Source organism: Lampetra fluviatilis, chromosome 41 (genome assembly GCF_964198595.1).
Source record: "Lampetra fluviatilis chromosome 41, kcLamFluv1.1, whole genome shotgun sequence".
Lineage (NCBI taxonomy): Eukaryota > Metazoa > Chordata > Hyperoartia > Petromyzontiformes > Petromyzontidae > Lampetra > Lampetra fluviatilis.
In genome coordinates this window covers 3,606,998-3,634,835 of record NC_136315.1, presented here as the reverse complement: position 1 = coordinate 3,634,835, position 27,838 = coordinate 3,606,998, and the positions used below count along the sequence as shown (strand labels likewise).

At 53.9% G+C, this 27,838-nt stretch overlaps 1 protein-coding gene across 1 annotated transcript in view; it reads left to right on the top strand.

Annotated features, from left to right (window-relative positions):
• The window catches only part of LOC144946460 (electrogenic sodium bicarbonate cotransporter 1-like), a 72,275-nt gene extending 44,437 nt beyond the window's left edge, over nucleotides 1-27,838 (top strand). The window contains 20 exon segments of the mRNA XM_078875347.1: nucleotides 1,067-1,154; nucleotides 1,548-1,702; nucleotides 4,472-4,591; nucleotides 4,593-4,679; nucleotides 5,354-5,528; nucleotides 6,031-6,164; nucleotides 7,498-7,769; nucleotides 9,562-9,665; nucleotides 10,752-10,961; nucleotides 12,103-12,216; nucleotides 17,016-17,177; nucleotides 18,059-18,136; nucleotides 18,138-18,238; nucleotides 19,134-19,206; nucleotides 20,632-20,700; nucleotides 22,438-22,611; nucleotides 22,939-23,121; nucleotides 23,587-23,677; nucleotides 25,050-25,128; nucleotides 25,689-27,838. Of these exon segments, the coding sequence (XP_078731473.1) occupies nucleotides 1,067-1,154; nucleotides 1,548-1,702; nucleotides 4,472-4,591; nucleotides 4,593-4,679; nucleotides 5,354-5,528; nucleotides 6,031-6,164; nucleotides 7,498-7,769; nucleotides 9,562-9,665; nucleotides 10,752-10,961; nucleotides 12,103-12,216; nucleotides 17,016-17,177; nucleotides 18,059-18,136; nucleotides 18,138-18,238; nucleotides 19,134-19,206; nucleotides 20,632-20,700; nucleotides 22,438-22,611; nucleotides 22,939-23,121; nucleotides 23,587-23,677; nucleotides 25,050-25,093 (2,434 nt within the window). The 3' untranslated portion in view covers nucleotides 25,094-25,128; nucleotides 25,689-27,838.

Here is a 27,838-nt window from a genome sequence, read left to right as displayed (position 1 = left end):
CCAGGTGAGGCTCACAGAGTGAGACCACCACCAGGTGAGGCTCACAGAGATGCTCACTCCTCACCAGGTGAGGCTCACAGAGTGAGACCACCACCAGGTGAGGCTCACAGAGATGCTCACTCCCCACCAGGTGAGACTCACAGAGTGAGACCACCACCAGGTGAGGCTCACAGAGATGCTCACTCCTCACCAGGTGAGACTCACAGAGTGAGACCACCATCAGGTGAGACTCACAGAGATGCTCACTCCCCACCAGGTGAGGCTCACAGAGTGAGACCACCACCAGCTGAGGCTCACAGAGATGCTCACTCCCCACCAGGTGAGACTCACAGAGTGAGACCACCACCAGGTGAGGCTCACAGAGATGCTCACTCCTCACCAGGTGAGGCTCACAGAGTGAGACCACCAGCAGGTGAGGCTCACGGAGGTGCCCGTCCCCCGCCAGGTGAATCCGAGCGGTGTTATTTGTTTGTTGTACGCGTGCACGTTGAACTTCTTTCGCGCCGTACGTAGCCAACCGTGCTCATCTTAGGTGCGAGGGAAGGACAACGCGTGTGTATGTCTGTGTGCACATAGCCTGGCACAAGCGTTGTGGTGACGTCACCGCCACTAAGTGGCGAATGGAGGTTGTTGTTGTTGTCTGTCTGTGTGTGTGTGTCTGTGTGTGTCTGTGTGTCTGTGTGCTGTGGGGAGCGGTAGTGTAGCGGTTAGCGCGCTGCGCTACGAACCCGGGTTACCCGCGTTCGATTCCCGCTCACAGCCAACACCAGTGACGATTATCTGCACCGGTCCCGGGCCCCCCCTAGGGCGACTCAGCCTCAATAGAATACCTGGTGCGGTGTGTAAACACCACCACTGGGGGAGACAAAGGCGGCCGAGGGTGGTGCTGGCCACCCACCCCGGTGCTGCTCGCTAACGGCACTTGCCCCGACAGTCCGTTAAGGCTACACACGGCAGAGGATCTTTGTCTTTGTTTCGTGCTGTGCGGCGATTGAAGACGTTCTGCCAGGCACGCGGTGCGGTGCCGTGATGTTCCCACCTTTGCCCCCCCCCCCCCCCGTGCCAGGTTCATGTTCGTGCTCATGGGACCCAAGGGCAGGGGCAAGGAGTACCACGAGATCGGCAGAGCCATGGCCACGCTCATGTCTGACGAGGTGAGCGATCCCTCCGCTCGCGCGCGATCGCGAAGCGGAACGGGACGCGCGCGGGGGGCCGTCTGCGGGCGAAGCGAGACACAGCGTGGGGGGGCGGGGGCGGGGGTGTGTCTGGATTTTGTTGAAGGCAAGTGTGAGTGCGTAGCTGTGTGTGTGTGTGAGTGCGCGTTGTGGGTGCCATCGAGTGGAGGGAGTGAGTGAACGAGTCAGTGGGTGGCTTGGTCAATGAGCGGGTGGGTGGGATGGGTGACCCGGTGGGCTGGCGAGTGAGCGGGTGGGTGAGCGGGTGGGTGAGCGAGCGGGTGAGCGAGCGGGTGAGCGAGTGGGTGAGTGGGTTAGCAAGTGAATGTGGCCCCTCTCTGCGCCATCCACACCCTCCCCGCCCACTCCCAGCTGTTCCACGACGTGGTGTACAAGGCTCGCGACCGCAAGGATCTCCTCCTCGGCATCGACGAGTTCCTCGACGAGGTGATCGTGCTGCCCCCCGGGGAGTGGGACCCTACCATCCGTATCGATCCCCCCAAGAACATCCCCTCTCCCGAGAAACGGTGACTGCCACACGGCAACGCTCACTCACCTACAGCGCTCGCTCACTCACCTGCCGACTCACCCACCCGCTCGCTCACTCAACTGGCCACTCGCCTACCCGCTCATTCGCCTACCAGCCGTTTTGCCTTCCCGCTCGCTCATTTGACCACTCACCTACCAGCTCACTCACGTGCCCACTCGTCTACCCATTCACTCACTCGCCTATCCACTCACTCTCTTACATCACTCACTAACTCACCTGCCTACTCATCTATCCGCTCACCTACCTGCTCGCTCACTGACCTGCCCACCCACCTACTTGCCCACTCGTCTGCTCGCATGATCGCTCACTTACCCATTTGCTCGCTCACTCGTTTGCACACTCACTCACCCGCTGACTTACCAACTCACTCGCTTACTCACCGACCCGCAAACACACTGTGACTGCAAGGATTCAAATTCTTAGGTTTTTTCGGTAAAGTCACGTAGGTAAAAAATAAAAATTCATAAAAGTAAATTAAAAATAAAATAAAAATCACGACGTTTCGGAGGCAACGCAAGCTTCCGTCTTCAGGTGGAACCGTCACAGCACGATTGCTGTATCAAGTAAAAAATTAAAATAAATAAAAATAAAATAAAAATCACGACGTTTCGGAGGCAACACAAGCTTCCGTCTTCAGGTGGAACCGTCACAGCACGATAGCTGTATCAAGTAAAAAATTAAAATAAATAAAAATAAAATAAAAATCACGACGTTTCGGAGGCAACACAAGCTTCCGTCTTCAGGTGGAACCGTCACAGCACGATAGCTGTATCAAGTAAAAAATTAAAATAAATAAAAATAAAATAAAAATCACGACGTTTCGGAGGCAACACAAGCTTCCGTCTTCAGGTGGAACCGTCACAGCACGATAGCTGTATCAAGTAAAAAATTAAAATAAATAAAAATAAAATAAAAATCACGACGTTTCGGAGGCAACACAAGCTTCCGTCTTCAGGTGGAACCGTCACAGCACGATAGCTGTATCAAGTAACTTGCTGTATCAAGTAGCTGTGACGGTTCCACCCGAAGACGGAAGCTTGTGTTGCCTCCGAAAACGTCGTGATTTTTATTTTACTTTCATTAATTTTAATTAATTTTTTTTACCTACGTGACTTTACCGAAAAAAACCTAAGAATATGAATCCTTGCAGTCACGAAAGTTTCAAATCTAGAACTATACGGGGGTGATCTTTGTCAACACGTAGGGGGGGGGGAGTAGGGGGGGGGGACTACCATTGTCCTTGTGTTTGGCGTGGCTGGGAGCGCCGTGCCACCCCCTAACGCAGCTCTGCTTGAACCACGTGACCCCTTGGCAGGCGACGTCGACGGAGAGACCGCTACCTGCGGCACCTGCACGGACCTGAAGAAGGGTTCGTGACAGGCCACGGGGGGCAGTCGCTTGGCTTCTGTAAACTGTCCTGGCGGTGTCGGTTGCTTTCAGGAGGTGTGGGTTCTCGGTGGCGGTGGTGGTGTCGTGGTGGTGTCGTGGTGGTGTCGTGGTGGTGTCGTGGTGGTGTCGTGGTGGTGGTGGTGGCGGGTGCGGTGATGCGGCAGGGGTCAGCGTCCCGTCGGCCGAGATGGAAGCCTCGCGTCTTTCTGTGCGGCGCGCTTCTTGAAAGCGGTGTTCGTTGTTGCTAACCGCCCTTCCCTCCTACCCCGATGGACTAACGCATGTGGCGGCGGTGGACGTGGTAGCGGTGGCGGTGGCCGTGGTGCTGGTGGAGGGGGGGTGGTGGCGAGGTTGGTGTTTCGTTGGAGCTTTTATTTGTTCTGACGCGGAACTCTTTTGCCTCTGCAAGGTTGTTGTTTTGGTTTTCCTTTGGAATTTGCGCTTTCCCCCCTCCCCCTTTTTGTTGTTGTTGTTGTTGACGTCACGTGTGTGTGCGCGAGGGGACGCGACGCTTTGTCGTCGCTCTCTCGTCGTCGTCGACCCGACGACTTGACCATCGTCGCCGTGCGGCGCGAAGTCGTCACCGGACCGCGCGGTAGACGGTGAAGGTGCAGCCCCTCCAATTGCCCCCTCGAGCCACCGCTGGTGGAAGGGGCGCCTCCACTCCGAGCGCGCTCTCGGCAACTCCCTCCTAGAGGGTGTTTTTGGCCTACTCTTCCACGCTGGCTCAGACACCTCGGAAGAGGCGGGGGTCGCCCAGGCTTGTATCCCACCGCACGCGACGACCTGCTGATCAGCGAGTTTGTGGCGAAACCCCGCCGTCGAGACCACACACGCACGCACACGCACGCACACACTTACTCACGCACACACGCACACCCACGCACACCCACGCACGCACACACACGCACACACGCACACACGCACACACGCACGCACGCACACACACACGCACACCCACGCACACGCACGCACGCACACACGCACACACGCACACACACACACACGCGCACACCCACGCACACGCACGCACGCACACGCGCGTGTGTGCGCGTGTGTGTGTGTGCGTGTTTATACACAACACGCGCACGTGAACTCCCGTAACAACAGCCGTCGTGGTCGACCCGCCGTGCGAGGAAACGCGACACCACATTTGCCACTCTCGTTCGTCGTTTACCCGACACGACTACCGCCGTGCGGTGGAGCGCGTCCCGGTGAGACGGAACGAGGAGAGTTGGCGGCGGTGGTGGTGGTGGTGGTGGGGTGAGGAGCGCGCGTAGGGGGGGGGGGGGTAGTGGAGGTTTCACGTCGTCCCGGCGAGCGAACGTTTTGTGCGTCTCTCTCTCGCGAACGGCAGCAAGTCGCAGCATTCCCTGGCGGAGGTGACGCGGATGAACGGGAGCAGCGGCGGCGGTCACGGGGGAGGAGGGGGAGGTCACGGGGGAGGAGGGGGAGGTCACGGGGGAGGAGGGGGAGGGGGGGGGTCACGGCGGTGGCGCGGGAGGTCACGGCGAAGCTCCGGGAGGTCACGGCAGCCACGGAGATGAACTGGAGAAGACCGGCAGGTGAGAGGCGCCCACGAGGTTCGCGGTTCGAATCGAGCGGGCCGACCTGGATATAATAACCGTAGTGGTGAGCACAGTGTGACCTGGGCACCTGGCTTGCGATCGGGCGTCAGTCTGCCGGCAGCAGCAGGAGGAGGCGGGGGGGGGGGTAGTGATCGCTGCTGCTGTGTGCGTGACGGCCGATCGAGTGCTCTGTCATTTCCGAATTTGGCAAAAAATAATAATGATCAATAATAATGACCAATAATAATGATCAATAATGATCAATAATAATGATCGATAATAATGATCAATAATAATGACAAATAATAATGATAAATAATAATGATCAATAATAATGACCAATAATAATTATCAATAATAATGATCAATAATGATCAATAATAATGATCAACAATAATGAACAATAATAATGACAAATAATAATGATAAATAATAATGATCAATAATAATGACCAATAATAAAGATCAATAATAATAATCAATAATAACGATCAATAATAATGATCGTTATTATTTTAATAATCCGTGACCGTGACGCCGGCCACGGTCTCGCGGACGACACCGCGGGATCTTTGTTGACGTCCGCGGCGTTCGCCAGGTGGGGAGTGGGGGGGGGGTGCAGAGTGATGACCGCTGGGCTGGTGGGGTGGGGGGCTCTGTGCCTCGGGCAGGTTCTTTGGGGGGCTCATCAAAGACATCAGGAGGAAGCTGCCGTGGTACATGAGCGACTTCTGCGACGCCTTCAACATCCAGTCACTGTCGGCCATCATATTCCTCTACCTCGCCACCATCACCAACGCCATCACCTTCGGGGGCCTCCTGGGAGACGCCACCGAGAACATGCAGGTTCGAAACGCGCACGCACGCACACGCACGCACGCGCACGCACGCACGCATGCACGCACGGACACGCACGTCAACAACACACGCCGACGCCACAACCCAACATGTACACACACCAACACACACCAACACAGACACGTACACACACCAACACACCAACACACCCACGTACACACCGACACACACCAACACACACCGACACACACCAACACACACCGACACGCACCGACATGCACCGACACGCACCAACACGCACCAACATGCACGAACACACACCAACAGACACGTACACACCGACAAACACCAACACAGACACGTACACACCAACACGCACCAACACACACCACCACACACCAACACACACCAACACACACCAACACGCACCGACACGCACCAACACGCACCGACACACACCGACACCTACAGACACGTACACACCTCCAGACACCGACACATACCGACACACACCGACACGCGCTGCGTGTGCCGCCCCCCCCCCCGGCAGGGTGTGCTCGAGAGCTTCCTGGGCACGGCGATCGCGGGCGGCGTCTTCTGCCTCTTCGCGGGGCAGCCGCTCACCATACTGAGCAGCACGGGGCCCGTGCTCGTCTTCGAGAGGCTCCTCTTCAACTTCAGCAAGTGAGCTGGGCCGGGTGCGCCTGTGTGTGGGGGTGAGTGAGTGTGTGCGGGGGTGACTGAGTGTGTGTGGGGGGTGAGCGAGTGTGTGTGGGGGTGAGTGAGTGTGTGTGTGTGGGGGTGAGCGAGTGTGTGTGGGGGTGAGCGAGTGTGTGTGGGGGTGAGTGAGTGTTGGGGTGAGTGAGTGTGGGGGTGAGCGAGTGTGTGGGTGAGTGAGTGTGGGGGTGAGCGAGTGTGGGGTGAGTGTGTGAGTGTGGGGTGAGTGTGTGTGTGGGGGTGAGTGAGTGTTGGGGTTAGTGTGGGGGTGAGTGTGTGGGTGAGTGAGTGTGGGGGTGAGCGAGTGTGGGGGTGAGTGAGTGAGTGTGGGGGTGAGTGAGTGAGTGTGGGGGTGAGCGAGCGTGGGGGTGAGCGAGCGTGTGGGTGAGTGAGCGTGTGGGTGAGCGAGCGTGGGGGTGAGCGAGCGTGGGGGTGAGCGAGCGTGGGGGTGAGCGAGCGTGTGGGTGAGCGAGCGTGGGGGTGAGCGAGCGTGGGGGTGAGCGAGCGTGGGGGTGAGCGAGCGTGGGGGTGAGCGAGCGTGGGGGTGAGCGAGCGTGGGGGTGAGTGAGTCTGGGGGTGAGTGAGTCTGGGGGTGCGTTGCGCGAGTCTGCATTCACCATGGCTGATGATGATTACGAGAACCTTTTTGAGTATTCGTGGCGTGAACAAATCGCCCATGCGAGAGGGAAACGCGAGGAATCCACGGACGGGACAAAATAATTTGCGCAAATTGGAGAACACCGCGATGTCAGGGTGGGGGAGGGGGGGGGTAATCTGGAGGCTTCCCAAAAAATGTATTTATTGGGGGGGACGAACAAAAACTGAATAATCGAAGGGAAACTGCGAATGGCAGAAACGACGGCGCCCCCTGCTGGTGGCGAGCGGAGACCCCGAGGACCCCTTGGACGCTCCTCTAAAATAAATACAAAACAAGAGCTTTGTGACGTCATATTTGAGGGGGGTCTGACTTTGTGACACCGTGTGACGAGTAAAAAGTATCACTCTGGTTGAACATAAGAGCGGGGGGGGGGGGGGGGCTACGTCCGCGTGCATGTTAAACTTCTTTCGCACTGTACGCAGCCAAATCGTGCGAACCGGAGGTGCGATTAGCGCGGACGGCAAGCATGGGTCAAGATCGCTAAAGTGATCCGAATAAGCCTAACACGTAGGCTTGCGCGACCAATATCATCCATACAATTTTTTTGGGGTTAGATCGTGAACCCCAAAAAACGTCTTCTTGTGGATGATCCCAATAAAACGATTCATAGTAGCGATGACCACGTTGCGGCCACGTCTGCAGAGAAAACAGCTTCGACTACCTGGAGTTCCGCCTGTGGATCGGCCTGTGGTCGGCGTTCTTCTGCCTCGTCCTCGTCGCCACCGACGCGTCGTTCCTCGTCAAGTACTTCACGCGCTTCACCGAGGAGGGCTTCTCGGCGCTCATCTCATTCATCTTCATCTACGACGCCTTCAAGAAGATGCTCAAGCTGGCCGACTACTACCCCATCGACCCGGACTACAGGCCCGAGTACGTCACCTCCTACGGCTGTACCTGCCTGCCGCCAGTGCCAGGTGAGATGGCCTGCGCCCTCCTCCCTCTCTCCTACATCCCCCCTCCCTCTCCCCTCCCCATCATATATCATCCTCATCATCATCATCATTCCTTCTCCTTCCTGTCACCATTCCTCCGCACATCTACCTCGGTCACATGGCTACGTGGTCACTCGGTCAACCAGTCATATGACTGCATGGTTATCGTGTCAGGGTCACAGGGTCAAAACGGCCAAATGGCTATAGGGTCACACCGCTACATTGCTATAGGGTCACAGGGTCACATGGTCACACGGCCACATGGCTACGTGGTCACTCGGTCAACCAGTCACATGACCACATGGTTACCGTGTCAGGGTCACAGGGTCAAAACGGCCAAATGGCTATAGGGTCACACCGCTACATTGCTATAGGGTCACAGGGTCACAGGGTCACACTGCCACATGGCTACAGGGTCACATGGCCACATGGCTACGTGGTCACTCGGTCAACCAGTCACATGACCACATGGTTACCGTGTCAGGGTCACAGGGTCAAAACGGCCAAATGGCTACAGGGTCACACCGCTACATTGCTATAGGTTCACAGGGTCACATGGTCACACGGCCACATGGCTACGTGGTCACTCGGTCAACCAGTCACGTGGCCGCATGGTTACCGTTTCAGGGTCACACGGCCACATGGCTATAGGGTCACACCGCTACATTGCTATAGGGTCACAGGGTCACATGGTCACACGGTCACATGGCCACAGGGTCACATGGCCACATGGCTACAGGGCCCCGCGTGACACCACGTGGTGCTGGGGTGTAAGTGGTTGATGCTGTTGAGTGCCTGCGGACTCACGCACTCAACGACCCTCGTCACGTGCCCTCGTCACCTGCTCCCTAACACCAGTTTCGAGTGATATCTGAAACAGCCCAGAACTGGTGCAGACATATACAACCACCGCTGGTTTAGCTGTGGCCGGAAAATCAAACTCGGGTCGCTGGGTTCATGGTGCTGTGTGAGCCACTGCGCAACTGGTTAATGGACATTGTTTATCCGGGAGCTCCGGTTTCCTCCGACACGTTATTTGTCCTGGAGAAATCTGATGAGCTATGAAGCAATTTTTTTCTTCACAGATGTCCAGTAAACGCCTATTAATTGGCTGAAAAACATCGTCATGTAAAATCATGTGATGCGGAACATCCCTCATGGGATAAAACCAGTCCTACTATTCTGTGTGGCTTTCTAGGTATAATAGCGAATACATCTCAACAAATGCTATCGACGACGATGATGGTGACTACGACGATGATATTAATGTGTGTAATATGAATTGAAGACTAACAGAGATAAGATATTGGCATTCGAAATGTATTGGTATAGAAGGATACTGCATCTAAGCTGGACCCAAAGAGTGACCAGTGTAGAGGTAGGATAAAGATCGCACGTAGACGAATATCTGATTGCAGGCAGTGATGAGAAGGAAACTGGCACCTGTAGGATAGACAACAGGGAAATTAAAAGTGCGTTATTCTGGCACCGAGAAGAGATTGTGGCCACTGCTTGAGCAACTTGGCACAAGACAGAGGAGAGTGGAAACAAGCGACGAAAGGCACAGTAGACACCTGCTGGCTATCGGCCCATGGATCGCGACGACGACGATGATGACGACGACGAATTGACGAGGCGACTGCCAGGTTGCCGGGCGAAGAGCGCGTGGCTGCGACAACAACAACAACGACGACAACGACAACAACAACGACGACAACAACGACAACAACCGCCATCGTTGACCACGACGCTTGTCCCGCGCTCTGTGCCGCAGGGAACGCCACGGTTCTGGCAAACGACTCGGCCGCCACGGTTCTGGCAAACGACTCGGCCGCCACGATGCCCTACGACCTCGGCTATGCTCTCAACGTCACGCTGGTAATGTTAGAAAATTTTAAAAAAAAGATGTAACAACATTTTATTTTTATTATCATCATTCTTACTATTTAATTTGTTTTGTTCATTTTTGTATTTATTTTTTGCGGCGCTCGTATATGACGCAATCGAGCAAACAGAACTACGTCAGAGTGGTGGGACCTTTTTTTACAGGATCAAAGTATGAAAAAATAAGAACAGGTTTTACCATTTCTGGCAATAAACCAGGAGGTGTTAAGATGTTCAAACGCCAAAACGTACTGCAATAACCACACACGGTACTTGTGGTACTTGTGCTGAACATGCAAACAAACATAATAGATGATGCGTTGTCTTGGGAACTGATTGGTCCACACCAGAGACAGCAGCCTTCTTTAGGGCCTCGTCTCACCACCAGTGTCAGACCAGAGAACACCAAAAGGCGAACAGCACAAGGACAATGCACGATCAGAGCATTTATAGTTCGGGGTGAGCAGCTACAAAAACGGGACCTTTTAGCCAGTATCAAAGTATGAAAAATAAGAATAGGTTTCAGCCTTTCTGGCAATGATGAAACAGAACCACGTCGCAGCGAGAGTAGGAATGATCGGTTGTACGGCTGCCTCGGCGTAGCATCGCACAAGGCGGGGATGCTGCTGGATGCTTCTAGATGCTACTCACCACCACGCACCTCAGGCTTTGTTCAGCCTGCGTATGGATGTCACGCACTTTACCCTATATGATATTTTATTCATTATAACGTCATTATTTCCTCACAACGCGGTGTTCTTCAGGAACGCGACTACCGCCGCGTGAAAGGAGAACGGAGACTGTACGTAGGAAAAAAGTTTAACTATTTACAAATGTCGATTTAAAGCTTTCGTGACTGCAGGGATTCATCTTCTTGGTTCTTTTGGTAGTGTTTCATTCTTCACCCGAGGACGGCTGCTTGCGTTGTGGCCGAAACGTCGTGAGAATAATTTTATTATGTTTCATTTTTATTATTTTATTATTTCCCTTCTACGTGACTTTACCGAAAGAACCAAGAAGTTATTTACAAATGTATCTTTTTTTTTCATTTCTCCGAAAAACCTCGACGGCGGGGGACAGCCGCTGTTGGCGAACGCGACGTCGATGGCCGACATGGACTGGGCCCACCTGGGCAAGAAAGCCTGCCTGAGGCTCGGGGGCTCGCTGTCCGGGCCCTCGTGCAAGTACGTGCCGGACATCTCGCTCACCTCCTTCATCCTCTTCCTGGGCACCTACTCCTGCTCCATGTCGCTCAAGAAGTTCAAGACCAGTCGCTACTTCCCCACCAAGGTACCCGCCCGCCGCCGGGGGAGATGGGGGTGGTGGTGGGGGGGGGGGATTGCCCAGCAGCGTATATCAACTTGGAACCGTTACAACTTTTTAGCATATATCAACTTGGAACCGTTACAACTTTTTAGCATATATCAACTTGGAACCGTTACAACTTTTTAACATATATCAACTTGGAACCGTTACAACTTTTTAGCATATATCAACTTGGAACCGTTACAACTTTTTAACATATATCAACTTGGAACCGTTACAACTTTTTAACATATATCAACTTGGAACCGTTACAACTTTTTAACATATATCAACTTGGAACCGTTACAACTTTTTAACATATATCAACTTGGAACCGTTACAACTTTTTAGCATATATCAACTTGGAACCGTTACAACTTTTTAACATATATCAACTTGGAACCGTTACAACTTTTTAACAGCGCCTGTTCGTTGCTGGGCCGCTTGGCTTTTCGTGGTCCCGTGTGCTCGGCAATTGTCGTGATGAAAAAAAAAACGAACGATTAATTCTCATGATAGTTTTTACATTTTTGTTGCTTCTACTGCTGCGTTCCAAGCTTCACGCTCGTTGCGCGTGGCCGAGGTGGGGGGGGGCGACGGCGTCGTCCGGCGAGCGAGCGGTTTTGCCGTGGCTGCCTCCCGTTTGCTCATCGCGCAATGGAGACGCCGCACTCCGTCTCGCCGCCGCGTTACGGCACGGTGGCTCCTGCGATCGCGACGATGATACGATAATGATGACGATGTTGATGATGATAACACCCGGACGTCCGATTCATAGAGCACAGAATTCTTGCAGCGAGTGGGGGAGGAGCAACGGGCAATAAATAAATGCTGGATTGCCAGCGTTGCCCACATGAATCCCGAAGGATACATTTTAGAAATAAAAATCAGCCCATCGGTGGGCGCTTGGGAACGCAGATTAAACTCGCTCGGCCGTTGGGGGGGGTGGGATGCTGTGCGACCTCCACCGGGGTCGGTGCTCGGCCATCGGAGCAGCCGATGGCGACGTCGGTGAATCGGTCCTCGCCGTTCCTTGCCCTGCCCTCACCTCCCATGTCCCTCCCCCGCTCCCCTTGCTCCCCTTACTCCCCTTGCTCCCCCCGCTTCCCCGCTCCCTCAACGCCAGATCCGAAATCTCGTCAGCGATTTTGCCATCGTGCTGGCCATCGTGATCTTCTGCGGCGTGGACGCCATGGTGGGCGTGGACACGCCAAAGCTCATTGTCCCCACGGAGTTCAAGGTGACCTTTTGACCTGCGACCTCTTGAACTCAGCTCCGTCCACCTCTGCTGGCTGTGCGTCTCTTTGCGCGACCTCCGTGGGAGGGTGGAGGAGGGGCACGCTGCACGTCAGCGCCCCCCGCCACCCCGTGGATCTCGTTCTCCATCTCTCCCGAGCGAACAACCCTCGCCGCCCCGTTGCCTCCGTCGCTGAGTCCAGCGCTACGTTTCTCGCTCGAGATTCTTTCCCTTATTCTTGGTTCTTTCGGTAAAGTCACGTAGAAGGGAAATAATAATAAATAAAACATAATAAAATAAAAATTCCCACGACGTTTCGGCCACAACACAAGCAGCCGTCCTCAGGTGAAGAAACAGAGCTGTCGGAAAGACAGCGTCCCAATGAAACGCCGTGAGAATTTTTATTTTATTATGTTTTATTTTTGATATTTTATTATTTCCCTTCTACGTGATGACTTTACTGAAAGAACCAAGAAGATGAATCCCTGCAGTCACGAAAGCTTTAAATCGAAATTCTTTCCCTTCTCGCAACTCTGCTCGAGGTCGCTCAGTCTGCGTCAGGCACTTACGCACGAGCGCAAGAGATTACGCCTGTAAACAGTAACCCGATTATTATTGCACCCTATAATCCTACGAAAGGGTTTACAGTAGAAACCCCTCTTAACGGCGGTTATTGGTTCCACAAAACCGGTCGTTTAGTGATTTTGGTCGTTAAGCGAGGAGAGGACATACACGCTAAAGGCTTAATTCGTTCTAATAGCATCGAGTTAACCCCTTTTTCACCCAAAAACTTACTTTATAATATTTAAACAATGGATATTAATACATAAACATACTAACAAAATTCGAAAAACATTATATTAATACAAACATGGTTAATCAATGCATCAATGAATATTTACTGAACCTACAACAGCCCGTCGTTAACAGGGGAATGGTCGCTAAGCGAACACATTGGGCTCTATGGAGGCACTACACTACTCTACACTATACACTACACTATACACTACACTATACACTACACTACTCTACACTATACACTACACTATACACTACACTACTCTACACTATACACTACACTATACACTACACTACTCTACACTATACACTACTATACACTACACTACTCTACACTATACACTACTATACACTACACTACTCTACACTATACACTACTATACACTACACTACTCTACACTATACACTACTATACACTACACTACTCTACACTATACACTACTATACACTACACTACTCTACACTATACACTACACTATACACTATACACTACACTATACACTACACTATACACTACTATACACTACACTACTCTACACTATACACTACTATACACTACACTACTCTACACTATACACTACTATACACTACACTACTCTACACTATACACTACACTATACACTACGCTCTACACTACACTATACACTACACTATACACTACACTACTATACACTACACTACTATACACTACACTCTACACTACACTATACACTACACTATACACTACACTATACACTACACTATACACTACACTATACACTACACTACTATACACTACACTACTATACACTACACTCTACACTATACACTACACTACTATACACTACACTACTCTACACTATACACTACTATACACTACACTACTCTACACTATACACTACTATACACTACACTACTCTACACTATACACTACACTATACACTACACTCTACACTATACTCTACACTACACTATACACTACACTATACACTACACTACTATACACTACACTACTCTACACTATACACTACTATACACTACACTACTCTACACTATACACTACTATACACTACACTACTCTACACTATACACTACACTATACACTACACTCTACACTACACTCTACACTACACTATACACTACACTATACACTACACTACTATACACTACACTACTATACACTATACACTACACTACTATACACTACACGATACACTACGCTCTACACTATACACAACACATTATACTACTATACACTACACTACTATACACTACACTATACACTACTATACACTACACTATACACTACGCTCTACACTATATACTACACATTATACTACTATACACTACACTACTATACTCTACACTATACACTACACTACTCTACACTATACACTACACTACTCTACACTATACACTACACTACTCTGCACTACGCTCTACATTACACACTACAAATTGGGCTCTATGGAGGCCCGTCGTTAACCGATTAGTCGTTAACAGGGGTGGTCGTTAAGAGGGGATCTACTGTGTAACTAAAATAGCAACTGAGAAAGCAAGTAAATGATGGAAGGGCGTTCCGGACTCTTCCGCACTGAGATGAAGCGCTGGCTGCAATCCTCGCCGCTCTGCGTCTGTGCGCAAGTTTTATGCCCCCCTCCCCCACTGCTCCCCCCCCCCACTGCTCCCCTCCCCTACTGCTCCCCCCCCCACTGCTCACGGCCCCCCAGGAGCTCCCCTCACCCCCCCCCCCCACCCCCCCCCCCCCTCAACAACGGGCAGCGCCGCTGTTGCCGGCTGTTAGGGAATCACATTCACGAGTTCGCCCGAATCCCGGCAGGAAATAAAACTCCCTTCTCCTGGAGAAAGTCGCAGCGGCGACGAGATCCTCCGCGGCGTTGGCATGCGTGTGCCCTCGGTGAGAGAGAGAGAGAGAGATGGGCGGCTCCGCTCGCTCGCTCATCCTTGCCACGCACGGAGAGCGACGGTGTCTCTGTCACTAACACGGTGTCTCTGTCGCTAACGCGGTGTCTCTGTCGCTAACACGGTGTCTCTGTCGCTAACGCGGTGTCTCTGTTGCTAACGCGGTGTCTCTGTCGCTAACGCGGTGTCTCTGTCGCTAACGCGGTGTCTCTGTCACTAACACGGTGTCTCTGTCGCTAACGCGGTGTCTCTGTCACTAACACGGTGTCTCTGTCGCTAACGCGGTGTCTCTGTCACTAACACGGTGTCTCTGTCGCTAACACGGTGTCTCTGTCGCTAACGCGGTGTCTCTGTCGCTAACGCGGTGTCTCTGTCGCTAACACGGTGTCTCTGCTCCTCTATCAACACTCGAGTTTCTCTTTCGTTCCAAACGAGCCCGACTAACGCTCTCGCCCTCCCTCGGCTGCTCTGTCGCGACGCTTTGAACCGTGCTCGATGCTTTCGCCCCCTTTCCTCTTTCCCTCTTCTGTCATCTCTCTCCGTCCCTCCCGCTCTTCCTCACTCTCTCTCCGGCGTTCCGTTTGGGCCACACCTACCCCCTTGTGCTCACCTGAACTCGCCTTCAGTGTCGCAAGTTCATAAGCGACTTTGCCATTATCATCGCAATCCTCACATTTGCGGGGCTGGACAGGGCGTTGGGCATAAACACCCCGAAACTTCAAGTGCCAACTTCGTTGAAGGTAAATCACTCTTTCCCCCCTCCCTCCCCGCACTCCACGCACTCAAAAGACAAAGATTCCACCCCAACCCCCCGTGTGTGTAGGATTTAGCCGCCCGTCCGGGGCAAGTGTTGTTCGCGAGCGGCCACGGCGCGTAGCGTGCGAGGCCGCAGGTGATGCCACCCAGACTCGGCGCGAGGCAGCGTGGCGCGAATTATTCGTCGAATTTTTTTTAGTGGGGATTAAAAAAAAAGAGAGCTGTATTTATTTGAGTTTTATTCGATGAGTCGATGATGACAACGGCCGCCGGCCGCCCGCCAGAGAGCGGAGGGCGACCGACCGACTGACAAAACGAATGCTTCACTCGCAGGCCGGCGCTGTGTTACCCTCATGCCGCACGGGGACAGCTGCCACGGAGAGGGGTCCCCTAGGCCAAAAAAGCTGCTGCGGTCTGAAACGTCTGTTATTTTTGTGGGCGTGATATAACCGCGAGGTGTTATATAATGAACGAGCTAAGTGCAGCGAAGCGCCGGCTCGGAACGTCACCGACCAAGAGCCAAAACCAGTTACCACGGCGGCTAAGAGATGTTAACTCCCTCGCCTGGTATGCAGGAGGTCGTGGGTACGATCCCGACCCTGACGCCTGTATATAGTATTTGGAGTTTGCGTGTCTCTCTCCCAGTGGTCGCGGTTTTTGCCTCCACAGTTAGAACCGAAGCGCGTTTATAGAATTTGACCGCTATAAATTTCCACGTGATGATAAGCCACTTCGTCGAGCTGTCATCTGTGGCCAGGTCGCTTCTGAAGAAGAGCTACACAACTCAGTGGGCCTTACCTGGTGAAATAAAAAAGTTTAAATTTCGATTTAAAGTTTTCGTGACTGCAGGGATTCATCTTCTTGGTTCTTTCGGTAAAGTCACGTAGAAGGGAAATAATAATAAAATAAAACAAATAAAACATAATAATTTATTTTATTATGTTTTATTTTTGTTATTTTATTATTTCCCTTCTACGTGACTTTACCGAAAGAACCAAGAAGATAAAAAAAGTTTAGTTTACCAGAGAGCTTTCGCTTGGCTCGTGTCTAATATTCACTGGGACGACGAATATCATCATGCCTTTTGGCGTCCACACCAGAGCTGTCTCTGGTGTGGACCAATCAGTTTCAAGGACAATGCATAAATTATCAGAGTATTGTTTTTTGTTTGCATTTTGACTGCGAGTATTGTGGTTAATGTAAACATGATTCCTTGCAAAAGGTGTCAGTTTTGTTGCCAGAAAAAAAGTGGAAAAGCCCTATTAGTATAAGTCGGTTGTTGTTGTTGTTGCTGCCACTGCTGCTGTGCTCTGACCACGTGTCCCCGATGCCCCCGCGGTGCGTAGCCAACGAGCCCGCTGCGCGGATGGTTCGTGAAGCCGTTCGGCGGCAACCCGTGGTGGGTGTACATCGTCTCGTCCGTGCCCGCACTGCTCGTCACCATCCTCATCTTCATGGACCAGCAGATCACGGGCGTCATCATCAACCGCAAGGAGAACAAGCTGAAGGCACGCGGGGGGGGGGGGGTGACGCGGTGGGGGCGTGGGGGGGGGCGCGGGGGGGTTGTGGGGGGGAGACGCGGGGGGGGGGGGGGGGCAGGGGAAGACGTGGGGGGGGCCACGGAGGTAGGAGAGGGAGACGTGGGTTGGGGAAACGTGGGGGGGGGGGAGACGTGTGGGGGGGGGGAGACGTGTGGGGGGGGGGGAGACGTGTGGGGGGGGGGGAGACGTGGGGGGGGAGACGTGTGGGGGGGGGAGACGTGTGGGGGGGGGGGAGACGTGGGGGGGGGGGAGACGTGGGGGGGGGGGAGACGTGGGGGGGGGGAGACGTGGGGGGGGGGGAGACGTGGGGGGGGGGAGACGTGTGGGGGGGGGGAGACGTGTGGGGGGGGGAAACGTGTGGGGGGGGGGGGACGTGGGGGGGGGGGGGGAGACGTGTGGGGGGGGGGGGAGACGTGTGGGGGGGGGGGGGAGACGTGTGGGGGGGGGGGAGACGGGGGGGGGGGGAGACGTGGGGGGGGGGGGAGACGTGTGGGGGGGGGGGAGACGTGTGGGGGGGGGGGGAGACGGGGGGGGGGGGGAGACGTGGGGGGGGGGGGGAGACGTGTGGGGGGGGAGACGTGGGGGGGGGGGGAGACGTGTGGGGGGGGGGAGACGTGTGGGGGGGGGGAGACGTGGGGGGGGGGGGAGACGTGTGGGGGGGGGGACGGGGGGGGGACGTGGGGGGGGACGTGGGGGGGGAGACGTGGGGGGTGGGGGGGAGACGTGGGGGGTGGGGGGAGACACTTGCGCTTCTGCCAAATCACGTGCGTGCAGCGGTTATTGGCGCACTGAACCCGAGTTGGATTCCCGGCTATCATCAGTGGTCCTGCGTGGGTGCGGCTCTGCAGAAGGGGGCGGGGTACCACCTGGACCTGTTCTGGGTGGCGGTGCTCATGGCGCTGTGCTCCTTCATGGGGCTGCCCTGGTTACGTGGCCGCCACCGTGCTCTCCATCGCCCACATCGACAGCCTCAAGATGGAGACCGAGACCTCGGCACCCGGCGAGCAGCCCAAGTTCCTCGGAGTGCGGTGCGCCCAGTCGCACCTCCTCACCCTCACCCACACTCACCCTCACCCACACTCACCCTCAACCATCCTCACCCTCAACCATCCTCACCCTCAACCATCCTCACCCTCACCCACACTCACCCTCACTCACCCTCACCCACACTCACCCTCACCCACACTCACCCTCACCCACACTCACCCTCCCTCACCCACACTCACCCTCCTCACCCACACTCACCCTCACCCACACTCACACACACTCACCCACACTCACCCACACTCACACACACTCACCCACACTCACCCTCACCCACACTCACCCTCAACCACCCTCACCCTCAACCACCCTCACCCTCAACCACCCTCACCCTCACCCACACTCACCCACACTCACCCTCACACTCACCCTCACCCACACTCACCCTCACCCACCCACACTCACCCACACTCACCCACACTCACCCATCCTCACCCTCACTCACCCACCATCGCCCATCCTCACCCATTCTCACCCTCACCCATCCTCACTCTCGCCCATCCTCACTCTCACCCATCCTCACCCTCACCCATCCTCACCCATCCTCACCCTCACCCATCCTGACCCATCCTCTCTCTCACCCATCCTCGTTCTCTCCCATCCTAACCCATCCTCGCCCATCCTCTCTCTCACCCATCCTCTTTCTCACCCATCCTCACCCCTCCTCACCCTCGCTCTCACCCATCCTGACCCATCCTCGCTCTCACCCAACCTCACTCACCCATCCTCACCCTCACCCATCCTCACCCCTCACCCAACCTTACTCTCACGCGGCCGTGCACGAGCGAGCCGCGGCTCACTCACTGATGAAGCCACTAATGTACCTCACTGCTAAAGCTCACTCACTGATGAAGCTCACTAACCCACTGTTATGCGCAGTGAGCAGAGGGTGACTGGGGTTGTCGTCTTCCTGCTCACGGGGGTCTCCGTCTTCATGGCTCCAATCCTCAAGGTACCAGCGGCAATGCCGGACTAAGCTAGTTGCGGGGCCTGTAGCATGTGATGTTATAAAGGGGCCCTAAATAAATAAATACCCCATAAATATTAAAACACTAATTTTTTACTTGCATAGCAAAGTAATTGTATGTGTTCATTTGCTATACAGCCAGATAATACGACAAATCGCTAACCTGAAACACCCAGTCGTTCATAAAAGTTGAAGGCGGTATAGTACTATAGTAATAGAGCAAGTGCAAAATCACTGAACCGGAATTGATAGCTTGAAAGCATTTAGCGTGGGGCCCTTGAAAGTGTGGGGCCCGTAGCTACAGCATATGTAGCTACTACATGTGTAGTAGCTACTTTTGCTACTGGGATAATCCGTCACTGACCAGCAGCGCTTCCGCGTAGCCTCGCCGCGTCTTGAGGAGCACCTCGGAATCAGGGAGCATCCTCCCAGATCTCGTGTTACCACCCGGCACACGAGTGGAATGCTGTGCCTTTGTTTTGCCGCTGTATATAAACTAAACTATAAACGATTTAAAATTGTTTGTATTTTACCAGGTAAGGCCCCCCACTGAACTATGCAGCTCTCTATTCAGGAGGGACCTGGCCCAACTTCATACGTCGCTTCCGTTGAGCTACCTTGTGGAAATTGATAGCAGCCAAATGCTCTAAATATGAAGGGAAAAACCGGAGGACCCGGAGACAAATCCACGCAACCATGGGGGAGAACACTTACAAACTCCAATTACACAGCAGGCGTCAGGGTCGGGTTTGAACCCACGACCTCCTATATACCAGGCGACGTAGTTAACATCTCATCACCATGGCAGCCCGTATATGCGTTGGGAGCGGTGGTGCAACGGTTAGCGTGCCGCGCTACGAACCCCGGTGACCCCAGTTCGATTCCCTCTCGGCGCCAACACCGGTGACGGTCATCCGAACCGAACCTTGGCCTCCCATGTCGACTCAGCCTCAGATGAGCCCCCTGATGCGGTGTGTAAACATCGCCACTGGGGAGACAAAGGCGGCAGGACGTGGTGCTGGCCACCCACCCCCTCGTGTGCAGCGCCGGCCTTCAACGGTGCTCGCTGACAGCACTTGCCTCTGCAGTCGTTTAAGGCTATCCGGAGGGGGGATCTTTGCCCGTAGCGGTTTGATGCACCACCGCTCGATTCCCACTCGTGGTCAACATCGGCGGCGAATAATCTGAAGCGGTCCCGGTACTCCCGCAGGTCGACTCGGCAATGAACGAGTACTCGGTGCCATGTCCAAACATCCTCTCCCGTCCCTCCAAAGCATAGCGTGTGACCGTGGGGGGTGCGGGGGGACCCCGTGTGTTCGGGTGGGGGGGGGGTCCCTGTGTAATCACGGGGGGGGGGGGGGGGCGGGGGGACCCCTCGTGACCGCGTCTCGTTGTGTTGCCACTCCACAGTTCATCCCGATGCCCGTCCTCTACGGAGTCTTCCTCTACATGGGAGTGGCGTCTCTCAACGGAGTCCAGGTTGGTTGGCTCTCCAAGGATGTGCGGCCGCACGCGCGTGGGGTGCGCGCGTGGGGGTGCGCGCGTGGGGTGCGCGCGTGGGGTGCGCGCGTGGGGTGCGCGCGCGTGGAGTGCGCGCGCGTGGGGTGCGCGCGTGGGGGTGTGCGTGCATGAGTCGGCGCTCACGCGAAAGCCCGGGGCAGCCTCTCTTTCCCACGAGAGAGATGTGGTGCATCTACACCCGCCCCTCTCCTTCCCCCGTCTCCCTCCTGTTGTGACAGTCGGAGAATTCCCCGGGTGACAGAGACAAACGCAGTCATGCTGTCCCTCCCGCGTTAACCCCCCCCCCCACCACCACCTGTGAGCTCCACCTGTGTTTCCAACCCTCGTGGTATCTTCGGTGATTTATGCGATAATAACACACATTATTTGGTGATGCTGTTGCTGCTGGAGGCAGCAATGCACCGACGCAATTGACGAAGCTCAACGCATTCACCAATAGCGCTTTGGCCTTCGTCGAAAGGCGAGCGTTTACTCCGAAATATGTCAGGCAATGTCCCCTGACCAGTGGTCCTGATAATCATCGCTGTGGTTTCAATACCAGATTTGAAGCTTTCGTGAATACAAGGATTCATACTCTTAGGTTTTTTCGGTAAAGTCACGTAGGTAAAAATAAATACTAAAATATAATAATAGAAATAATAATAATAGAAATAAAATAATAAATCACGACGTTTCAGAGGCAACACAAGTCTCCGTTATGAAGTGGGACCGTCACAGCTAAATTTACTGTATCAAGTGATAGTGATACACTTGATACAGTAAATCTAATTCTAGATTTGAAGCTTTCGTGACTGCAAGGATTCATATTCTTAGGTTTTTTCGGTAAAATCACGTAGATAAAAATTTAAATTAATAAAAGTATTTTATTATATTATTTTTATTTTTATCTACGTGACTTTACCGAAAAAACCTAAGAACAGTAAATCTAGCCGACGGTCCCACCTGATGACGGAGACTTGTGTTGCCTCCGAAACGTCGTGATTTTGTATTTAATTTCTATTATTTTATTTTATTTTTACCTACGTGACTTTACCGAAAAAACCTAAGAGTACGGTTTCAATACCGTTTCCGCGCTATGTTTAGGTTCGGTTTGTTGCCCCCCCCCCCGCCCGCACCTCCGGTTGGCTACGCACGGTGTCGAACGAAGTTCAACAGACGTGTGGTTCCCATGCTGGTCTCCATATGAATCAACTTGTCCCCGATGGCTCCTTGCATGTTTCACCAAGGGGAGCCGGTGGCACCGTTGCCAGCTTCAATATGCCACTTACTCTCTCATACCACCTCCTCGCTGGAATGTCTACCTTCGCTAAGACGTAGAGCGTATAACGACGCAGTGCCCCCGATCCACAAATACGAAGGAGGAGACATCGCAGCGACGATGCTACGACTAACCCCGTTAACTCCTGACGCGGTCGTCTGGGCTTGAAGTTGTAGCCGTTGCTTTGCAGCTACATCAGCAGCCGTACGCCAAGAAGACTGCATCCTGCAAACTTAATTTGGAGCTTTCGTGACTGCAGGAATTATTCTTTGGTTCTTTCGGTAAAGTCACGTATAAAGATAAAATAATAAATTAAATTAAATACTAGCACCCCGCACGCTACTAGCACCCCGCACGCTGCCCTCTCTGCCCAACACCATCACCAACACGCTTCCCTTCTCCCCTCCCCCGTGGTCCCTCTGTCTCCGTCCCCGAAGTTCATGGACCGGATAAAGCTCTTCCTGATGCCGGCCAAGCACCAGCCGGACTTCATATACCTGCGGCACGTCCCTCTGCGCCGGGTCCACCTCTTCTCCTTCATCCAGATCCTGTGCCTCACGGTTCTGTGGATCCTCAAGTCCACTGGCGCCGCCATCATCTTCCCCGTCATGGTACGGAGATCGCCTCGCGAACGCCGCTGCGTCCGTGAGCCATGGGGGGGGGGGGGGGCCCAGGGAATGTGGGGGCCCTCGTGTGGGGGGGGGTGGGGTAGGGGGTGGGGTAGGGTGGGGTAGGGTGGGGGGGGGGTAGGGGCGGGTGGGGGTGGTGCTGGGCACCCCCCACCCCCCCCTCGTGTGCCGCACGTGCCTTCATTCGGTGCTCGCTAACAGCACTTGCCCCAAGCGTTATGCAAGGCTACACGGGGGAGGGGGGCATCTTTGCCTGCGTTTGCCCTGCGCCGGCTCTCACCGAGGCGCGCGCTCACCCCTCTCTGCTAGATCCTGGCCCTGGTGGCCGTGCGCAAGGGCATGGACTACATCCTGTCCCAGCACGACCTGGGCTGGCTGGACGACGTGATGCCCGAGAAGGACAAGAAGAAGAAGGAGGACAAGAAGAAGAAGAAGAAAAAGAAGAGCAGCAAGCCGGGCGAGGACAGCGATGATGACGACGACGACGAGGCGGTGAGCTGCGGGGTGACACCGATCCTGCAGGAGTGCAGCTCTGTTTAAAGCTTTCGTGACTGCAGGGATTCAGCTTATTGGTTCTTTTGGTAAAGTCACGTAGAAGGGAAAAAAAAATTAACATAATAAAATAATTCTCACGACGTTTCGGCCACAACGCAAGGACGGCTGCTTGCGTTGTGGCCGAAACGTCGTGAGAATTATTTTATTATGTTTTATTTTTATTATTTTATTATTTCCCTTCTACGTGACTTTACCGAAAGAACCAAGAAGAGTGCAGCTCTGTTTGCTTGGTGCTTGTCTTTGCTTGGGTGTGGAGCTCTACGGGCTGATAGCAGACAAGGGGAGTTTAGCCCACGGGTCGTTAGCCCTGGGAATCTGACCTCCGGCGTCTCTCCCCTAACGCCAAAGGGCAAGCGAGTCGTCTTTGCCTGACAGCCACCCCTCCCCCCCTCCTGTTGGCAGCAGACGCAGCCCGGCGGGACGGAGGCGGAAAAGTCGGTGGTGAAGATCCAACTCGAGGCTGCAGAGCTGCAGCCCTTCCTGCGGCAGCAAGGTAGGCTGGAACGTCGGGCTCGCACGCACACACCCACACACACGCACGCACGCACACGCACGCACGCACACGCACGCACGCACACACCCACGCACGCACCCACGCACGCACGCACACACACACGCACGCACACACGCACACACACACCCACACACACGCACGCGCACGCACACGCACGCACGCACGCACACGCACGCACGCACGCACGCACACGCACGCACACACCCACGCACGCACACACCCACGCACGCGCACGCACACACGCACGCACGCACGCACACACACACCCACACACGCGCACGCACGCACGCACGCACACACACACACGCACGCGCGCACGCACGCACGCACGCACACACACGCACAATAATTGTTGACTCCATCCTGATGACGAACGCTTGTGTTGCGATCGAAACGTCGTAGTTTTTTTCGTCATTTTTGTTATTTTCTTTGAACCTATCTACGTGACTTTGCCGAAAGACGCAAAGAATATGAATTCCTGCAGTCACGAAAACTTTAAGTCAAGTGATGTCATAGTGGAAAAGGTAAATGCACTCTCCGCTGCATGTCCATCAGAGCTGGACATGAACTTTGCCAACGAACTCATCCAATTCAAGTATCTCATGTCTGACTCTGAGGGTGAGAAGTGCCCAACTAAATTGCTTGAGACGTAGCAGGCACCTAATCTTCAGTCTGTGTTCCCCAATGTTTTCGTGGCACTTCGGATTTGTCTAACTTTGCCAGCGACAAACTGCCAGGGTGAGCGGACATAAAAAATCAACTGCGGAGTAGCATGTGCCAAACACATCTCAGCTCATTGTCACTTGTGTCAATGGAGTCAGACCTTGTCAGACAGCGATATTTTGACGATCTAGTGGATGATTTTGCGAGGAGGAAGGCAACAAAGACACCAATATAGCAAAGCCGGGGAGGGGGGGGGCTCACGGGACCATGATCTGGCCCTCTCCATGGTCCACCCAAAACCACTTACACTGCACAAACCATGGCAGCAGCGGATGGCTGACGATGCACAAATGGAATATTAAAAACTCTCCGGTAGCGGTGTGCCACTGCGGTCGTCCAGAACAGACCGTAACAACGTATGACGACGCAGTGATCCGTACACAAATTCGAAGGAGACATCACGGCCGATACACACACACGCCACCGCCGCTCCTGACGCGGCTCTGTCCGGCTTGACCACCTCAGTGTGACATTGTAGTCGTTGCTCTGCATCAGCAGCCGTACGGTCAGTCGAAGAAGATTGGGCGCCATCCTCTGTCGAGTTGCCGACCAATTTTAGTTGGCCAGTCGCGCCAAGCGGCGAGCGGGCACAACCACGGCAAACGTCTTTTTGTCTACCCCCTCCAAGGTGACGACGTCCCCACAATCACGGAGCGACACACCACGTGCTAATGCGGCGGCGGCGCACACGAACCACTCCCGGACAGGTGAGCCCAGAGGCTGCCCCCCACACCGCCACACCCCCACACTCCGGCCGGGGGAATGCCGGGGCCTTGCTGTAGGCTTGGGCTTGGAGGTGACGGCACACAGCAACACAGCAAATGGGTTGAGAATCTACATCGCGCGGAGATGCGCGAGCGTTGCGCCCTCGAATTCAGGTTTTTTTTATTTTATTTCTCCGCATCCTCCCAATGACCCCCCTGCACACGAAGTCAAACGCCGCTTAAAATGGAGTTGCGCAAGTAGCCCAACAGCGGCATCTTCCTTGAAAATGCGCCTTGAGACTCGGTGAAGATTGCTCTGGAAATAAAACGGGAATTCGTATCATTTGACGTATTCTCCGGATCGTAAGATGCTCGGGGAAAAGTAAGACGGCACCCCAAAACTTGCATCTTCAAGGTTGCTAAAGTCTGATCTCTCACACACAGCTACCTTATAACCCCCCCCCCCACCACCACCACCATAAATGTATCTTTAGAAGAACCGTCTTTGAATGCGGTTTTCACGATGATTAACTCTGCGATGCTTGTGCGTGCACCTCTGCCAGGTGGTGTTCATGCTGACGTGGCCACTTGCTCCAGACTCCGACGGTGCCCGTACCACCCCCCCCCACCCCGGGTTTCCACCGCCACACCGCCACCGGGCACCTTGCGGAGCGAGGAAATCCGCGCGCGCCCCCCCCCCTCCCCCCCCTCCGTGCAGGCAAACGTGAAAACGATCGAAACGCGTTGCGCTTTAAGATATAGCTGTAATAAGCGAAAGCGCTGAAGCTAAGTCAATATAACCCCGTCGTTAACACGCAGTCATTAATGTAAACGGAGACGATCGTTGTTAACTAAAATATACGGCCGTCGGAGTTTGGTGGAATTACGCGACGGACGTTCGCGGATAGACGAGCGCACGGAGGAGGGGGCGGCCGCGTTGGACAACGCCACGCGCAACAGAATCCCTCGGCCGCACCATGTGCTGCAGCAGCAGCAGCAGCTCATGCCCTGCTGCAGCAGCAGCAGCAGCTCATGCCCTGCTGCAGGAGCAGCAGCAGCTCATGCCCTGCTGCAGGAGCAGCAGCAGCTCATGCCCTGCTGCAGGAGCAGCAGCAGCTCATGCCCTGCTGCAGGAGCAGCAGCAGCTCATGCCCTGCTGCAGGAGCAGCAGCAGCTCATGCCCTGCTGCAGGAGCAGCAGCAGCTCATGCCCTGCTGCTGCAACCATCGCACATCGGCTCCAACAGAGCCACCTACGCAATGGTTGTACTTTTGCGTTTCAATTCTTCCTCCACGTGGCTATTTCCCCGCCCGCCGGCCCCCCCCCACCACCCCGAGGAAGAGTCACGAGTTTCTGCGTACACTTTGGGAGAACCAAGCATTTCTACGCGGCGATTAGTGCTCGTGCGTGTGTTCCGACGGCAGAGAAACGTTGCCGATTTTTTTTTTTTCCTCCCTCTTTCCTGGGTCGTGCGATTTCTGCCGCAAACGCTGCGGTGAGTCGAGGAGCAGCGCGGCGCGTAGACGTTCGGGCGACGTTCGGGCGACGTTCGGGCGACGTTCGGGCGACGTTCGGGCGACGTTCGGGCGACGTTCGGGCGACGTTCGGGCGACGTTCCCACGCTGTCACGTCGGTGAACGGCATTCGCCCTCCCGAAGGAGGATGCGATGCACGAATTCGCCTTTTAGGTACCGGCGATTTTATTTATTGACACTTAAAAAAGAAATCATTCGCTCCGTTGTAGAACTGATTATATTTAAAATATATATATAGAATTTTTAGTTTAAAAAAATAAGCGGAAGTGTAGTTTGAAATGTTGCGTGCTCTGTTCGAAGAAAAAAAACAAATGTGTTTTAAACAGTGCAGCGTAACCCTGCAGAGCTATTATTATTTTAGAACATTCACTTGAATTCACGAATCGCGCGCTAAGCATATTTTTATATCGGCTTAACGAAAACATTTTTTTTAGTCGTAAACGAAATTATAACTTTAACACCACCAATTAAAATTTGCACACTGTAATACTATATACTCAAAAGTAGTCTGAATAAAATACACGCTATAACATCAGTTAACAAGTGGCACGTCCCATCAGTGTAAACACGTCGGAGGTTTCGCAACTCATGTTACAGAATTTTTTTTTAGGTCAGATGGCTTAAGTTAAATGTGTCTTACGCCCTCCTCCACCTGACACACAGCAGAGGTCGCAACTGGCGACCCGATACCCGTACCCTACCCGATACCCGGCTACCCGTACCCGGGTATGGGTACGGGTAGCCGATTGCGACCCTGGTGCGGCCGGGTACGTGTACGGTAAGGAATCAAAACCCGTTTGCGACCTCTGACACAGACAATTAAGTTGTCACGTGAACAACCGTGCCACGTTACAACTGCTTCAGCAGCAAAATGAGCAGTGTGTGTTGGACAAGCAATCTAACAACACTGAACAATTTTCACATTTCTAATGGAAACTTTACCAGGTATAGAGGCCACTGTGCTACGAGGTCTGTTTCAGGGGCAAGTTGGGTCACACACGATATCATCAGCCATCACACGTGGGGATTTATCGTCGTAATCAAAGTAAACTGAATACATGTTTCTGAATGTGGAGGGTAAACCCGGAGGGGACCCAGACAAAAACCCACGTAACCACAGCCAGAGAACACTCCAAATATACAATCCTCTATGCATAGCAGGCGAGGGAGATAACGTA